This window comes from Dama dama, chromosome 24, assembly GCF_033118175.1.
Source record: "Dama dama isolate Ldn47 chromosome 24, ASM3311817v1, whole genome shotgun sequence".
In the NCBI taxonomy this organism is placed as follows: Eukaryota; Metazoa; Chordata; class Mammalia; order Artiodactyla; family Cervidae; genus Dama; species Dama dama.
The window spans coordinates 13,569,268-13,588,120 of record NC_083704.1 but is presented as its reverse complement, the minus strand read 5'-3'; the positions used below and the strand labels follow the sequence as shown (position 1 = coordinate 13,588,120).

The 18,853-nt window shown below is 34.2% G+C and overlaps 1 protein-coding gene across 10 annotated transcripts in view; it reads left to right on the top strand.

Annotated features, from left to right (window-relative positions):
• The window catches only part of CLASP2 (cytoplasmic linker associated protein 2), a 170,350-nt gene that overhangs the window by 109,092 nt on the left and 42,405 nt on the right, over positions 1-18,853 (top strand). For 5 of the 10 annotated variants that reach the window (XM_061127697.1, XM_061127696.1, XM_061127704.1 and 2 more), the window contains 7 exons: positions 462-563; positions 6,430-6,600; positions 7,043-7,150; positions 10,897-10,959; positions 11,945-12,051; positions 15,072-15,316; positions 17,049-17,112. In XM_061127697.1, coding sequence (XP_060983680.1) covers positions 462-563; positions 6,430-6,600; positions 7,043-7,150; positions 10,897-10,959; positions 11,945-12,051; positions 15,072-15,316; positions 17,049-17,112 — 860 coding nt within the window. The remainder of the gene's footprint in view (positions 1-461; positions 564-6,429; positions 6,601-7,042; positions 7,151-10,896; positions 10,960-11,944; positions 12,052-15,071; positions 15,317-17,048; positions 17,113-18,853) is intronic. The other 5 variants (XM_061127698.1, XM_061127699.1, XM_061127706.1 and 2 more) reach the window with 2 other exon arrangements.

The following is an 18,853-nucleotide window of genomic DNA, read 5'->3' as shown; positions in this document are numbered from 1 at the left end:
TTTTAGCTAGTATTGTATCTTCTTGCAAATCCCTTCGGAAGTACGTTTTCAGTTAAAAAGACTGGGTTGTTGTTTCTAAGCTTAGGCTTGTATTTTAAACTATAGGCTGAATTTGAGAATAAATTAAATTTCATGGAAACTGAAGAAGTGCATGCCTGTGGTAATTATCTTAATTATAACTACTGGACTAATAATATCAAACCGAGAATGGAGATCTTTTAGCTTGACTTTACTTTTACCCTTAAAGGAAAGTTAGTTTATGGTGCAACACATAAAAAACAGTATATATTTTTAAAATTTCAAGGGAACTCTAATCTTTAAAGTGAAGTTTACAGTGTTACAGAATTTAACAATACTTGAGAAGCACACCCAATTAGAAGATTAAAGTGAGTTTTTTTTTCCCTCATTACTAAATATTATAGAAAAATGTCTGTAGTTATCTAAATCATTTTATTCTTTAGGCCGGGTGAGAGCAAAGCTTTCAGCACCACTTGCTAGTATGGGAAATGCCAAGACAGATTCCCGAGGAAGAAGTCGAACAAAGATGGTGTCTCAGTCACAGCGTATGTATTACCTATTAGTTCTCTCGTGTTTCTACTGTGTTAGGATAAGCGTGTTCTTTGTATGTTACTGTATTAGGAGATTGACCAGTGGAAAAAGACAAAACTAATTCCCAAAAAGACAAGCCACATACTGAGTTCTTGTTCTGTACTTTAGGTTCATCATCACCTGACAAAAATGAAGGTATTTTTTTTTTTCAATGTTTTGGGTCAGTTGTTGTGCATGTTTTTGAACTTTTGGAGTGGGTGTTGTCTTGTCTTTGGTGTGTTATTAGGGCTGCATCATTGATACCTGCCACTTAGAAAGAGAAACTTCATCTGTTATACAGACTTTTGCATGGAGATATTTTAAATAACACAAATCTTTTAGCATTAAGGTTTTCACAGTCTACTCAGAAACTTGTAAATGTGGAAAATTGTGCTTTTTAGGGGCAAAATAATTGCTTTATGTTAGCATCAAATCTGGTTGCATCTAGCTAATATTATTCAAGGACAGATATGTAGTATCCTTGTACTTTCCCTAAAATCCATTAGAATACAGTCAGCATTTTTGGCAGGTATATACTGATTCATAAAGAGGAAACAAATTGAAATGACCAGTTTTGTTAATATTCCTTGTTAAATTTAAGATTTATATTTTTGCAATTTCACTGGAAGCTGAGTTTCTCATAAGCACAACTATTAAAAAGCACAATTTTGAATTCTAGGTAAAATGAATGATCCATTCCTCTATGTTCCTGAATAGTAGTATATACATTTATGGCATAATTAATTTAAAAGAGATCTCTTTCCTTCTTTTTCAAGAAATTTTCCTTAGTACATGTCTCTTAGAACAGGAATTTTTTCTAGGGAGGTTCTTCTTGATATCAATACTTGGCCATTTTAGAAAGAAATACATGTAGCTATCTTCTACTGTTCTTTAGATAATATTTCGGGATACAGATGCCTAGTTCGTCTGTTTTTTAACTTGATTCTTGAGTCTTGGTATTAGGGAAAGGAGCTGGGCTTGGAGGGCGCCAGGAGATGATTAGACAAGTCCAGCCTAGCAGATTCTCTTCTTTCCACAGTCAAAAAATCCAGTCAGGGTAAAGATTGGAGCACTCAACAAGAGTCCTAAAAAGAAGCAGGAATGCTCCAGTAAAATTGGTCTGCAAATTGAGGATTATTTACAAATAGGAAAAATGGCAAATGCCTTCTGGGTAAGGGCTCTTTCCCCAACCAAATTAGGAGTAGATCACATCACATTCTTCCCTGATCTTGTGTATTTTTAGAGTAATTGTTTAAAGTAACTTAATCTTTAGCAGTGTAACACGGAAGTTTAGAGCCTTGCTATTCCAAATGTGATGCCCAAACCAGCATCAGCATCACCTGGGAAATGCACACCTGAGAAATTCACCGCAGGTGTACTGAATTCAGTCTTTAACAAGATCATTAAGTGATTTCTGTTACAGTCAAGTCTGAGAAGTATTGATTTAGATCATGGTATCTGGAGCCGTACTTCCCAGAGTTGATCATGGCTATTCCAGGTTATTTAAAGTTGTTATATTTTTGTGTACTTCTAATATAAACAGTAAAATGAAGAGGATAATCTTAACAGGATTGTTGTGAGGATTAAATTAGTATATTTGCCTGAGCACAAAGTACATGCTCTATATTTTAGCTGATAAAATTGATCTCCTTGTTTTTCTTACTGCAATGTCAACTGAATTTTATACTCCTGTTGTGCAATTTTCTATACCTTGTTAGTCTTACGGCCTTCAGGAAACAAAAATAATGGTGAAGAAAATTTAAAGCATAAGGAAAAGTAAAGATAGCAACCAGAGACTGTATCTGGTATCTTAAGGATAAAACTCAATTTCATGTGAGGTATTTTACTGAGTTTTCTTCTAAAGTAATACTAAGACTGAACTCATGGTAGAGATTCAAAGTACTTTGTGTATGATTTTTTAATATATTACTTAAGGACCTCCATTTTAAGAATATCCTAACTACTGATCATATCGAGAATATACAATAATTTTTTTATATTTGGTCTTTGACATTGAAACCCTATGCACAGTACTTCAAATCCTCTCCTAGAGTGTGAGAACATAATAATAGGCTTTTAGACCCAGTAAGATTTTAAGGTCAGATAACTTTCCCACAGTAAAATCACTTAGGTTTTAAATCATATTGGTGAGGTTTTTATTTGCTTGCTTATATATTTATTCGAATAACTGTTTGATTTCAAATTCTTTTGAAAAAAGATATTGCAGCTTTATATAATTCGATTCAAGTCTCTTTACACACATCTACACAGAAATATTACTATGATCTCCATCTTCACTTTGTTGTGAAGTAATTCACTAGGGTTTGCATGGTCTTTCCATATTTTTATATCACCATTGAAGGGAAAAAAAATTCTCTTGAGTCAAAGCAGGTTTGTTCTAATGGCTAACCAAAGATAAATTGAAAGCAGACCCAATGGAGGGACTTCCAGACTTAATTATTTACTTAAAGAGTGTGTCTTTTGTTGTTGGTAGTGACTGATTATGTACAAATGACTGTACAGCCTGTCAGAAATTTTGTCTCCCCACCCACCCTGCTACTGTTCAGTTTTTTCCCTCAGTGTCTTAAGAAAGATAAAATCTGTAGCTTTTTCATGTAATTTTTCTTCAGCTAGAAGATGCTGTAATTCTTCCTTACCTATAGTTTTTAAATTAAATGTTTAAATAACAAAAATTTAAACATTTAATTATTTAGATTTTAGGCCTATCAGAAGAAAAGCTGAAAAATCTGCACTTTTACACCTTCATTTCATCTGCTTTGTACATTAGTGTCTGATTTCAGTTATCAGCTGTAAAAACTACTCAGTGTTCTGCTTTTGTTAAAGTTTGCTTTTTTTGCTTTAGGATTTTTAATTTTCAAAACTGACTAAAGCTTTCTTATTTCCATCTGCCATGCATTTTAAATCTGCTCCTTCCCTCTTCATGGATTATAACCCTTACCCTAATTCTGCCTTTACACTTGTTCAGGATCACAATCTGCTAATACCATTGGTGGTAAGAATCTATAGACTTTATATGTGCATCAGTTGTTTGATCATCTATTTTCATTATCAAGAATGGGTTCTATTCAGCAGAAATTCTTAACATTTAATATTCTATCATTTTGTAGCCATCATTGGGGTAAAATTTCCCAATTATGATTTTCCTGTGACCTGTCCTTATTTGTTACCAAAACCCTGGTTTTTTAAAATTATCCATGTTGATCCCACAAGTGTAAACATCCCAAAGCAGGGGAGCTTTAGTAATGCCTTGAAAGTATCTCATAAAAAGTACAAAACGACGATTTGAAAACTTTAGGCAGCACAAGAGAAATTAGTTACCCAATTTCAAATTTTGCAAATTAGAATATTTTCTAGTAGCATGATATTGCTAGGTGCATCATACTCTTTTTTATCAACTGTGGTTTTCCTTGAAGACATAATTAACCTTTGTAGTTCTTTTGTTGGGGAAAGATATTTTCTTCTTCTAAGGATGAATGATTGCAAGATGGGTTGTAGCACTGGATTATCATGCTGTTCATGGCGGTAGTGGAGAAGAGCATGAAATGATTAACACTGCCAATGGCATTTCCTAGGACAGGGCATGAATCAATTCAAATATATAGAGAGTGAGCTTGCATAGTTTTGATAAATTAAACAAATCTAGAATAGATGGAGTGATTACTCTTGCTTCTATACTGCATGTTTCTTCTCTGCTGAATAGATCCATATCTCAAGGAATTCTCCAGTTTCCTACCAACACCTTCACCTCCTAAACTTATATTGGTTTTAACAGAATAACATGTTGTATGTGGTCAGTTCATTATTTATACTTTTTATATTGTTACATTCCCATAAAATATTCCATCAGCTTACCTTGCATTGTGAGTTTGTGGCATGTTGGGTGTTTGGGTGTTTTTGGTGTGTATGTTTAGTTTAGATGCTGCATGGAGAAATAGGTGCCTTGTGAGTATCCCTAAGGTTATGACTGAAAGAAACCTCATCTAAAGATTCTTCACCTGAAATGTCATGGAACAATTCAAATGAACCATCATTTTTAAAGTACACTTGTGTAATTTCCCTGCAATAATTTAGAATTCTTTCTACACAAATAATAAATTGCCAATTTCATCATAAACATTGCTTTGTTTTACAGTATTGCTATAAACAGCGGAAGATGAGTTTCATATAGTATACTGGTAAAGTTTAGGAATTAAGCATGAGTTTAAATTGTATTCAGGAACACAGTGCCAAGAAAACAGTAACAAGGGTCACAGATCAGCAACCCATGGATCATATCCAATCTGCCTCTATTCATGTATTATTTGGTCTATACAACATGATAAAAATCAGAAAATGCCACAGCTTCCATAAAAAAAAAAAAAATCCAAAAATATGGCCAGGACAGCCCTCAAGACAGGACTGATTTGACCTAAAAAGTCACCACTCCCTCCCTTGAACTCAGCTCTCCTTCCTCAGTGATGTTCCCCGCTTCTCCCCATTGACTTTGAGTCTTTAACCTTTGCTCTGTGGAAGTGAGGCATGGCTGGGTAAGATGATACAAGGTGAGCAGTGACTGTGGAGAAGTGCCCAGCAAAGAGGAAACATTGCTTTCATGAAGTTTTATTTAAGTGCAGGTTTAACTTTTATAATGCTACTGTCCAGAATCTAGAGTTAAATTATACCTTGGACTTAACTAGTTTATTTTCTTTTTCAGTGCAGACACAAAATGCTCTGATTGACAAGGAGCTTACCCCTTTAAAAACTAATTATGCAGTTCTAGTTTAAACACATGTTTCTTTTTTTAAAAGTCTTACCCCCCTGAGATTTTATCCAGCTCCCTCTTTCTACCTGACCACATCTTCTCTCTTCTAAGACTGAAAATTACTAGTTTTGAAAGAATCTACTTTCTTTGACATTTATTTGCCCATTAATCTTGTTCTACCCTCAGTACACATCTTCATGCCAGACTTTGGCCACCCAAGACCCCTTTTTTATTTGAAGGCAAATAGCAAAACCCGTTTCTTTTTTAGCTGGCCCAACTTTGTAAACATTTAAAATTTAATCTTGGGACTTTCCTGGCTTTCTAATGGCTAAGACCCCACACTTCCACTGTGAGGGGCACGGGTTCGATCCCTGGTTGGAGAATGAAGATTCTGTATGCCACTCAGTGTTGCCAAAATAAATAAATAAAATTTAATCTTGTAAAAATTTTAAAATATATGTAAGTAACAAGATAGACAACTTTGTTATGCCCATTTCAAGGCATCTCAACAGGCAAACTGTTTTAACAGGAAGCAAATTTTCCTATTATATTCTTTTTTTTTTTAATTTTCCCATTATATTCTTAACAAGAATGTTATCAATAATAGAATTATTGTTTCCTTATAAATATATAGCTTTAATAGATAGCTTTTTTTTTTAATATAGATAGCTTTTTAACATATAGCTCTAGTTACATGAAATGTATTGTTAGATAAGTTATTTCTTTGGAAACCTTTTCTACTATTTATGTTCTGAAATCATAATAGTGTTTTCCTTATTAAACATAACATCTTATATTCCCCAAAACTGAAAATATATTTACATGATTTATCATTCAATCCTAGTATGTGTGTATACATATATATATATATGTTTGTGTGTGTGTGTATATATATATATGGTATATCTTTTTATTCCAGGTTTTCAGTATATATAAAGCTTCCTTAATCTATTTCCTTGGAACTTAGAACTTGCCATTGTATCACAGGTTTCTCAGATGTACTTCTTGAATTTTTATCCTTTCAACAAAGATCTCTTAGAGTTCACAGGTTAACATCTATATGTGTGTTTGGTGTTCAGCTGGCAGCCGGTCTGGGTCCCCAGGAAGAGTTCTGACCACAACAGCCCTCTCCACGGTGAGCTCTGGTGTTCAGAGAGTCCTGGTTAACTCCGCCTCCGCGCAGAAGAGAAGCAAGATACCCCGGAGCCAGGGCTGCAGCAGAGAGGCCAGTCCGTCCCGACTCTCAGTGGGTAAGACTGTTGTGTCAGGCTTGGGACCTTGGATTTCTTTTGTACTTCAGGCCTCGGCAGCGTTGAAGACCTTGTTTAGGTCTTCTAAGTTTGAGGAAAACAGCTTCAAATTCAAGGAGAATTGAAATACAGGTTTAAAAATGAAATTAGATATCTTATCTTGGAAGTATTACTTCTATTTTAAATCCATTTTTTTCTTTGCAGCTGTTGAATTTTAGTAAAATACAGTTTGCTCTTCTAATCACATATAAGCTAGAAGAGTATAAGCAAGAATTTTAACGGTATTCCTGGTAATGCTTCATCAAGAATCATTTCTTCTCATCCTTAGCAGAACTTGTTATTTATTAGCTTTATAAGAAAGAAAAGAATAAAACCAAAATATCAAAAATACAAACCCTTCTCCTGTTTACTCCACTTCTGTGCTGCCGTTGCTTCATACCAGCCCGAAGCAGTCGGATTCCTCGGCCAAGCGTGAGTCAAGGGTGCAGCCGGGAAGCCAGCCGGGAGAGCAGCAGGGATACGAGTCCTGTGCGCTCTTTCCAGCCCCTTGGTGAGTGTCTGGGCTTCCTGTTGTGTTCGCACCATCTGATAACCTCACAAGACCCTGGATTTAGCTTTATCAACTGGATCTTTGCCTCTCTTTTCTGCCTTTTTAAGGACAGTCAGAGGGAAGTTACATGTTTGCGAAGTTCCTTTGACATTTACTTCTTTTAAATAAGCAAATTAGACATTAGATAAACAAATTGCCTTCATAGTCAAGTAAATATACAGATTTAGATTACATAATATTGAATTCAGTATTTTTTCTTAATAAATATCCCTGTAAAATTTAAAGATAATATTTAAGTAATTACTCTTAAGTGAAATGTGGACTATTTAGTTTGATAAGAATAAAGACATTTATGCTTTTCAGCAGAAATATTTGCTCTTCACCTTAGATATTTAAGTTAATATTGCTGGAAAGAAGGCTGCAAAATAATATATGAACTATTAAAATGGAAGGGATTAATATTTTTATATATTTTACAGTTTAATAGCATTTCCCATGCATTAGCTTTTATCATGTCATTGCTGTGCAACCTATCTGTTCCTTATTACAGAGATTGTACTGTAACCTTGACTGTAGTACTACGTTTACCTCAATTATAAAATGTTAAATGATCTTTTAAAACTTTTTGTATTTTAGAGTAATTGGAGAGGCAGAATTTTTTTATGTTGAAAATCTTTAGAATTTCTTTGTGGTCCTCAGCATTTTAACTAGTGCTTTATTTTTATGCACTTACCTAAAGTTATTTCATATTTTTTTCTTTTAATTTCATAGAGTGTAGGTTATTGTAACACTTAAGAGAGTTGCACTTCAGATTTTCTGACACTTAAATAGAACATGGTTCCACTTGTTAGCTGTTGGAAGTATTATTTCCTTCAGTAGACCCTTTGGTATAGAATTTCTAAGAAATTAAGTTTCTTTTGGGCCATTTGGTTCAACTATATCACTACTAAACTATCCTCTCCTGACCCTTTGAGCTAGGAACACAGACAGGGGTATCCTCAAGCGTTGTTTGTGTTCCAGTTCCAGGTGCCAAAGAATTTCCTTCTGTACTTTGCCAGAGATAGGTTTAGTTCATGTACAACAGTAGGTTGTAGAGTATCTGTGTATGTGTGTGTATATGTGCAGACACACATACAGGTACATATATATTGGTTAATCCTCATGCATATCTGTTTAAAAATGAAATAAATCCTATATTTGTGTAAAATAAGCACATCACCTTAAGAGTTGGAGTGGGCTTGTGGTAGTTTAAGAGCGTCTGTTCTAGGGTCGGATGGTCTGGTTGATATCCCAGCTCTGTAGCTGTTGTGTCCCAGGGCTTCCTTATCTGTGAAATGAGGATAACAACAGCATGTAGCTCTTAGCATTGATCTGAAGACACTGTAAAGCAGAGATGCCACGGAAACGATCCCTCCAAGCAGTGCTTGCACATAGTGAGCGTGTGGTCATCAGGACTGTCGTCTCTGCCACCCCTGCTCTTCCACCTCTTGCCCTGAACAGTGCTTGCTCACCTGCAGTTAGTTGTGTTACATGTTAGTGGCAAGGATCTTCGATTTTTTTTAAATGGTATAATACCCTGTATAATGTAGAATTAGTAGAAAGCATGGAGAAGGCAATGGCAACCCACTCCAGTACTCTTGCCTGGAAAATCCCATGGACGGAGGAGCCTGGTGGAGGAACCTATGGGGTCGCACAGAGTCGGATACGACTGAAGTGACTTAGCAGCAGCAGCAGAAAGCATGAGATAGCAAGAACAAAATATGTTTCTAGACTGTTTTAAACCTGTACAATAGAGATTAGAGGAAATTTATAACCAACTTCTAGTTATAAACATGTTAATATGCCTATTTTTAAAGAGAAAGTGGAAGTGTTAGTCACTGAGTTGTGTCCCCCATGGACTGTAGTCCACTAGGCTCCTCTGTCCATGGGATTCTTCAGGCAAAAATACTGGAGTGGGTTGCCATTCCTTCTCCAGGGGATCTCCCCAACCCAGGGATTGGTCCCAGGTCTCCCACATTGAAGGCAGATACTTTACAGGCTGTGCTAGGAGGGAAGATATTGTTTAGTCATTAATCTTCTAGATTTATCTCAGTCTCCATTTGGCAGTTGAGATCATTTGAATTTTATTATTAAAGGAGGCAGTTTTCTCAGTTGTGATAAAACATCCTATTTGGTTTAGAGGTGGTTAAACCTTTTTATCATACAGTTTTAGAAAAATAAAATTTTATAGCCTTTTGCTTACATGTGGATGTTGCATTGCAAAGATAGGAGATTGGCCCTATTTATTAAACAGGGATAAAAATAACATTCCCAGAGATCAGGATTTTCTGGTATATTTGCCTACATTTTGCTGTCTTCCTTCGTTTGGTGAAAACTTCTGTCGCCTCTGACTTGAATATGGCCATTCAATACATGAATCCCATAGTTTGCCATTTATTCAGTTGTAGCACAAAGCCAGTGTCAGAGCCCTGATACACCAGAGATAAATCAGAGCTAGGCAAAGATAAACTCTGGAACTTGCACTCTTAGTTTCCATCTGTTTCTGGAACTAAGATTGAAAAAGAAAGGCTACGTTATTACAAGCATGTGAGTGTTATCTTCAGCCACAGATAACTTGATTTCAAAAGGTTTTTTTATCTATTAAACCATTTCCATATTGGTTCAACTCTTCCTTATCACTTTATTAATTATTCTGTTGGGTAAAATTAAAACCAACTATATACTAGTATGTTTTACTAATGATACCGGTCACCTTTCAGGGTCCGATTAAACATTTTATACAACATTCTGTCTTTAATCCTGTCTTTCAATCTTTTTGATCATTTTCTTATTCATTACTGTGACAAAAGAGTAATTCATATAATAAAAGTACTTCAACTGTTCTAATATATCTGAAGCAGAGTAACTTTTAAAATAAGGGTAATATGTTTCATTAAATAATAAAATGAATTTTTCCTCCCTTATTTGTGTATTTAAGAATAAGTCTGACTTTAAAACATTATGAATATAAGGATTTTAAGATCTAAAATTTTAAAATGTACTAAATTTAGATTTAGAGAGATGTCATAAATATAGGGAAAAGTCACACATTTCTAGATTTTTTAAATTAAATTATTAATATTCCCTTTTTGGTGTTCAAATGTGCTTTGATATTTAAATCTACTGAATTCAGAACTTAGGTTGCATAAACCATTATAAAAAATGTTTATGTTAATATAAATGAGGTATGTTATCTTTTGAACAATGTGAAGTTGGTATGTGTACTGTTCAAGAGCAAAGACCCTAAAAACTACGGTTACTGAGTGTGGCCTTGATCAAAGTAATGAACCTTTCTCTGTGCTTTAGTTTAGCCATTTGTCAAATTGAATAGTAACAACTACCTCCCTGAGTTCAGGATTAGAGGAGATAAGATTACTATTGGTTACTATTTACCATAGTGGTTTTTTTTTTAAATTACAGTGTTCATTTTTCTGTTTCATGCTTGTACTTTTGACATTTCCTTCCATTTGAATACTTGCCTCTTTGTCTCCTGTGGGCTTATGTCTGTCCCCTTAGGTGTAAGATCTGTTGTGTGTCAAGGGTGATACTGCAGTGTTCAGTTGCCCTTATCTAAGGCAATATTCTGATCCTAAGTATTTAGCAGTATAATACCATTGTTAACTAACTCTCCTTGCCTGACTCTAGTGCTGCCACTATACCTTGTTTCTGTGGTAATAGATGAGGTTTGTATGGTCCTGTTATTCCAGCCTCCAGACACCACTCCAGATCTACTGGTGCCCTCTACGCCCCCGATGTGTATGGGGTCTCAGGTGAAGGATGAGTACATTTTCACTATCATCTGTGCATTCATCTCAGTTTTTTGTCCTTTTCAGTTCCCATTGAATAATCATGTTTTAAAATTGATTTTGTTTTTATTTAATTTGTTGAAGAATAAGTCATTTGTGTGTTTTGTTGTTGTTGTTGTTATTAATTTCACCCCAAGTAACTTTTTTCCTTTCAGCAATCCTACTTAAGCATTTTTCTCACTGGAGATGGACATTTTTCTTTTGTATAACCTAAGTTATGTCATTTTAAAATAGAATAGAATTGTTTTATGTTCTCTGTTACGTACTTCATCTTTTGTATATATGTTTTAAAAAAAAAAAAAAACCAAAATGGTGGATGAAGTGTTTTAATTGTAAATGATGATATATTGTAAAAAGTAGTTGAGGAGAAGAACCCAACTGTGGTTTGTCTTTACATACCTCAGAGTGTCAGGCAATAGTAGGTGCTTAACAAATATCAAATGATATGTCTTTTAGTTATGGAGTGAATCAGCCTATCTTGAAGGAGAAGAGAGAATCATTGGAGGAGTTTTTCCTTGTAAATTCTTGGCATGGCTTCATTGAGCTCCCTAATCATTACTGGTTGGAGGATTGATCTTTGTTCTGGGCCACCCTGTGGCTCACCCACATGGATGAAATTTGCCTGACTGATAAAACTGGATTAATTACAGGGCTACCAACTTCCAAGCCCTTAGTCGACCAGCCATACTTTCTTCTGTCTTCTGGTGATAAATGTATCATAGCGACTGTTCCTTAAATTCACTTGCCACACATTGTCAGTGATTTTAATTGCTTTTACCGTTTTATTTGACCAAAACTAAATGTACCCAGAGAATACAATATTGCTTTTAAAATGCTTTGCCCCATTGGTTTTTTTTTTTCCCCCTCCTCAAGGATCTCAAACTTTCCAGCCTGACCATGTTACATTTACAGCTCTCTCAAAGCTGTTTTCCTTCTTCTGATGAATTAGGTCCGGGGTATGGGATCAGCCAATCAAGCCGACTGTCATCCTCGGTCAGTGCCATGCGAGTCCTGAACACAGGTTCCGACGTGGAGGAGGCAGTGGCAGATGCCTTGGTACTCTTGTCCATTTTCTTACCACTGTAGATGTTCCAGTTAATGAAACTAATGTTTGAGTAAGCCAGTCCACAAGTATGGGAAAGGAGATGGAAGAGTCTTGTGGATTAAATCTAGGAAGATCAAATGTGTCCATATAAAAAGCAAAGCAGTATAATTTATTGTTGATCCTTATTAATTGGTCAGATTTTTAAGCCATTGCCCATGATGGAATGTCAGGAATATAAATACTGATATTGTTAACACGGTGTTTTTATACACTGTAGTACACTGAGAATAAAGGCAGATAGATTAGTATATAAATATGTACACTGCAAGTATATAATTTCAAAGCCAGCTTAACCGTGAGTGTTTAGGGGCTGTTTTAGTTTAGAGTAAAAGTTTATATAGTCTTTTACTTATTTGTATTTTCTGAGCTGAGAGAAAGTACAATTTCAAAACAAATTATATTTAAGATATCTTTTTAGCTCTTTAAACCTGAAACGTTACACAGTGAGGCTTGAAAATATAATCTACAGATCCGTGATGGTTTTGTCAGAAGAGTGCTGTACGGATATCACTGTAGTTTTTCTCCCTTAAAATTATGAAGGAAATATTTGAGACAGTGGTGATGATTGGCTTTTGCCTTTTTCCCTGTCAATTCAGTATGACAGTTTCTCTTGAATTATGATATTAATCCTATTTTTGAGAAGCATCGACTCATTTTCTTACACAGAATTTACAAAGGCATCATGTTTGTTTTAAAATAAGAAAATACGTTGTGCCTTTTAAACCTGCATGCCACCTCTTAACCATTGCTGATACGCTATTTGCCACATATATTTGATAAGCAAGTTTTTAAAAATATTCATTGGTCACAGCTATAATGTATTAAATGTAATCATATGTGTAGTTCTGCTCTGACAGTCTGTGTGTGCTGAATTTTTCTCTTTACCTCAGCCATCTGATTTTTTTCATAAATCAGTGTATTTACTAAATAAGAACTTTGTTCTCTTGAGCTTGGGATAAATTGATCACACCTTATTCTGATGGTATTAAATTAGTCATATGTTTTAAATTTATTCTTCTTGATCAGTGTATTTCTCAAATCACATTTTCTAGTTTCCTTTATGTGAAGGATTTACTAGTTAAATTCTATTCATACAAATTTTATGAATTGATTGGATTACTCTTGAGTAATCTTTATCCTATTATTTATAATAAGATGTATTTGGTTTATATGAGGAATATTTAGCCACCAGTGCTAAAAGCTGAATCCCAATAATTTGTGTCTACTTCCATTATTTGCATAACATAGATATTCCAATTACAACTATCAATTTTTAGGAAAAGACTATCCAACTATTAAGCTTGGTTGGACCTAGGGAAAATCATAGAAATAAAATTAACTTTAGGAATGACAAAAGGATCCAAATAGGAAGAAGACTTGAGTTTCTTTGGGAAAATTGGTTATGTGAATATTTCTGTAACTTACATATTTTTCTTTGGACTAAAGGATATTGACAAGATTAAAGATATAGCCTGCTAATAAGCAGTTCTTATGTATCTATATATTTTAAAGGTTAATGGTTCTGATTATGGGCATTGTTTATGCCTACTTCACTGTGCTGTTTAGCAAAATGTTCTTCATTATTTTCAATTTTTCTCTTTAAAAATCTACTGCTCTCAGCTCTTAGGAGACATACGGACTAAGGTATAGACATTGCTATTTTCTGACATCTTATGGTACCATAACGTTTTTTTCTTTCCTTCATCAGTTTAACAGATGATAGTCTTCTATAAAAAATTCAAGTGGAAGTAATAAAATCCTTAGACATATATCAGTTTTCTGTACATATGATTATATGATTAGCAGTAGGGAGATAGATAGTGCTTAAACAGTGTCCTGTGGGGGTTCTCATCCTTTTAGCCTGACTACTTTGTACAAATGCGATGATGTCATTGACACTAGGTCTATAACAAGACTTGGAGTCTAATACAAAAAGTATCATGTTTTTGCCATTCTAAATTAAGTTGGTGCCTCCAAATCAAATCAATGTAGTGATGGGAAGTCATTGAAAAACTATTTTTAATTAAGTTCAGGTTATATTTCTTTTAGATTTTAAACTTGAACAATTTAAGTCACCTGGAGCTATGTAAAATTATTGTTCTGCAGTGTTTCATAGAAACATCTTCACCTCTCACCAGCCTGAATACAAGTATCAGATTACATAAAGATTTATTTCTAATTCTTTCAGGGAAATCTCAAATAATCTATTCTGTCTCATTTCATTTTTTAATATTCAAGGTAAAATTAGCAGTTTTATTTATTAAATAATAACTTCAGATGTGAAGAAATCAAAGTAATACTTTCTTACATATATTGAAAGAGGTAGTTTAGACACATTGGGGAAGGCATGGAGAGCCCTTCGGGAGCTTGCTTCCCCAAAGTAAGAGTAAGCTAAACGGGCTGTCATCATTGTCTGTGATTGTCTTCTCGAAGAAACATCAGGGATGGGTGCAAGTGAAGGAAGAGTGGCAGAGAAGTGATAATGGAAATGAAAGAACAGAGGAAAAGGGAGGTAGAGAGACAGAAAAAATAGAACTTTACACAGGAAACATGTTTTTCTGACCCATTCTCATCCTTTAAAAAGGTTTTAATTTCTTGTAACAACTCAGAATTTTAGTACAGAGCCTGTTCATTTACACTCTAGTAGTAGGTCTTGGTTTGCCACAAAAAGAAAAAAGAAAAGGAAGAACCTCATGTTTTTAGCACTCCCCACTGTACATATCTGACTTCCATATGGTAGTCTTATTCTGCTTCTACCACTCCCCATAGTTAAAGAATATTTCATCTCCTACTAACTCCTAAAACAAGTTTTCTGAAAAAACTAAAATTCGACATTTTATTATTACAATGGTTATTAGCATGCTTTACAATGATTTTTATGCAAAAGCCAGTCCTTTTCTGGTCAGTAGAAATCGTGAAATACTGGCATGTTATTTTAGCTACCACTAATGAGAGTCTTTATGTATAACAGAAAAAACCTGCTCGAAGAAGATACGAATCATATGGGATGCATTCAGATGATGATGCCAACAGTGATGCATCCAGTGCTTGTTCAGAACGCTCCTACAGCTCTCGGAATGGTAGTATTCCTACATACATGAGGCAGACAGAAGATGTGGCAGAAGTCCTCAACAGATGTGCTAGTTCCAACTGGTCAGAAAGGAAAGAAGGCCTCCTGGGTCTGCAAAACTTACTAAAAAATCAGAGAACGCTAAGGTGAGTTATATTGTCTTCAAAATAATTATCGTGTCTGTTTAGCGCTTTTTTTTTTGGTGGGGGTGGGTACCGTGCTGGGTCTTCAGAGCTGCACAGGCTTTGCTCTAGTTGTGGCGAGCATGGCTGCTCTCTAGCTGCAGTGCACAGGCTTCTCATTGCGCTGGTTTCTCTTGTTGCAGAGCATGGGCTCTAGGCTACTCAGGCTTCAGTCGCTGTGGTGCGTGGGCTCGAATAGCTGTGGTTTCCAGGCTCTGAAACACGGGCTTAATAGTTATGGTGCAGGGGCTTGGTTGCTCCATGGCATGTGGGATCTTCCTGGACTGAGGATCGTCTCTCCTGCATTAGCAGGCAGATTGTTTACCACTGAGCCACCAGGGAAGGCCCTGGAGTTAGCATTTTTTTACTTGACTTTTTCGTAACTTTAAAGATACTAGTATGGGCTCATATGTGTCCTGAATTCAAAAAGTGGCATCAGAATATTATCCCAAGCCTTAATCCTTTTTTAGGACCATCCATACTATTGTTATTTTTTAAAGTATAATTATCTTGCTCTATTTAAAGAAACATTATTAAAGGAAACTTTTTTTCATAAGTAGTTATTAAATAAAAATGTTAATTAAATGAAAATAAATAATAAAGTATAACATAATATTAAAGTTGACTCATTCATTAAAATTCATTCCTGATAAGTTTTTCATTGAGATGAAAGAATATTTATGCTCCCTTGAAAATGAAGGTATATTCGTGGTGTTCATGTGATATTTGAATCTTGGTATAGTATGAAATGGATTTGGAGTGACTTTCTCTTAAGAACTGAAGCTTAGGGACTTCCCTGGTGGTCCAGTGGTTAAGAGTTCATGCTTCCTCTACAGGGGGCACAGGTTTGATCCCTAGTTAAGGAACTAATATCCCACATGTCATGAGATGTCACCAATAAATAATTAAATAAAATAATTTTTTTTTAAGTTTATATTGATTTTTAGTTGGGTTTGATTCGGTTTCCTGTCCTACTGGCTTTTGCTTGCTTTTCCCCTCTAAAGTCTATCATTTTTATCTGTGTAGTGTTTTAAATCTCTACAGTCTTTCCCTTTAAGAACCTAGAAAATTCGTAAGTTTCAGTATGGTGGAAAATAGAGGGCTACTTCCTGCCTTAATACCTGAAATTAGGGTTTGATTTTAGGAGGTGTTAGAACTATATAATTTACAATAAGTGTTTACCTATGTACTTCCTAATATATTTTAATTTCATATTACATATTATTACAGTTCATGAATATTACATATTACAGTTCATGAATCACTACAATAAATCATCCTAGTGTTGTTTCCAACCCCACCAAGATTAGATTAGTGTTAGGTTCAGTGTATCATTTTAAATGGCAAGGAAGTAGTCGTAGTTTAGAAAGATTTTAGCCCTCAGGTGGCAAATTTTAAGAAAACAGAAAAGCATTTAAAAGGGTAAGATTCATGTGCTGAGAACATCATCTGTAGAGTTTACTCTGCTGTGCTACATTAATAAAGGACAGTTGCATTTCTTTTCATATAACTTTCAACCTTTAAAATATTGTGTATGTTACTACAGAATTATTGTTGCTTTTGATAAATTGTATTTAGCCCTGACTAGTAAATCCTACAAATTTCTCAATTTTGAGAGCTCAAATATATATGTAAGTCACTTAAATGACTTCTTTCTACAGCATTGTATTAATTAGCCACTTTATTATTTTGACAGTCGAGTTGAACTGAAAAGATTATGTGAAATTTTCACAAGAATGTTTGCTGATCCTCATGGCAAGGTATGTTTTAGTATTTTAAGATTACTCCTGTAAGGTGCCATTATTATATTGCCCCAAAAAAGAAGTAAATAATAACAAAAAACTATAAGCCATTTTTATTTATTTATTGCCCTAAAGTGGCAATGATCTTTTCAACATAATTGAAATTGAGTATTTGATATCATACATAATTTAGAAGTTGCTCTCTGATAACTATTTAAGCTTCTCCCAAAGAGAGAGAGATTATCTAAGGCTATAAACTGAAGAAGATATAGTCACATGCACAACTCTTCTACAGTTAGTCAGGGTGAGTATTTGTATTACTAAAAACATTTTACTATTTGTAAAAGAAATAATTGGGATAAGTTGGAAAAAGTTTCTAACTTTTTATTGTTTTCTTCTCTTTTAACATAAATATATTCTTAAAAGAGCAATTTTGTAGACAAGAACTGCCATTAAGAAACAAAAAGCAAAAAAAAAAAAAAACACAAAAAGCACAAAATACGGTTTCACCTGCAGTTTGTGAGTAATAAAAGAGAAACATTTCATATGTTGAAAGAGTTCATAAAAATCTTTAGAACTTTGTTCAGCTTTTAATGCTGATTAAAATCTTATGTAAGTACTTATGTATAGGCTGCATGTGTACTGTGGAATTTTTGTTTTAAAGTGTAAAGTTTTGTTGTAAAATGTACTCATTTGTTCTATTTTCAGCAGTGTGTTTGACAATGGTGAAATTTTATTCAATATCTTCCTTTAGGACACCAGGTGTCTACATGAGAATTTCTAACCTAAGTGAGAGGGAGATGTGGAAGGGAAATCATAAAAACATTAATGAATTTTGCTTCATTTTTTTTTTTATTGTCTTCACTTTATTGTTGCACATTTTCTTTCTCCTCATTTTTTTCTGTTTTCAGTATTTTCATTACTTGTGACACTACTTAAAGATACTAAAATCCCACTCTTTTCATACACTAAAATCTGGCTAAGGAAAATAAACTGTCTTAACTTTAAAGCAATAACTTCCAAAGATTATCCTTTTATCTGAAGGTATATTTATTTTATCCAGGAATGCAAGATCCCATTAAAGACAAAAAGCACACTAAGTTTATATAATTTTCAAACTGAATGTGTAGATAACTATACCATTTTATACTGATATTACTACCACTATCACTGTAGGAATTATTATAATGGAAGAGTTTCTATAAATCCTAAACAAGTTAACTTTTGACATTTTTTTTGTTAGCAGTATGAGTCAAAGAATAAGACAGGATCTGGGTGGACTTGTTTTATTAAATAATATTTTGTTAATAATCTATACAACTTTTAAAAATAGAGTTTTAAAACATCTTCAATAAGTAGTATAATTCATCTGTACTGGAAGGTATGAGAGTGAGGCCGTTATTATTTCTTGAAGTCATAGTTTTTTATTTTTTGTTAGGACAGAATGCAGTTTAGTTGGATCCTAGGATTTAACAGTAATAAAGAGACTTTTTTAAAAAAGTCTCTTGAAGAAAAAATTTTTTAAATGAAATAAATTTTAAAATTAAAGTCTCTTGAAGATCAAATAGGAAAGCCGAGTTTGATGTTGGTGAAAACACAGGTGTTTGGCCTCCCTTAGTAAATATGGAGAACCAGCCACGATCTTCCCTAGAGGTGTCAGGAAGGAGGCTTTCTGTTTTTTTTCCTGTGGGGTTTTATGACAGCATACAATTCTTATTGATCCATCTGGCTTTGTTGTTTTCTTTTTTTTTAAAGTTAT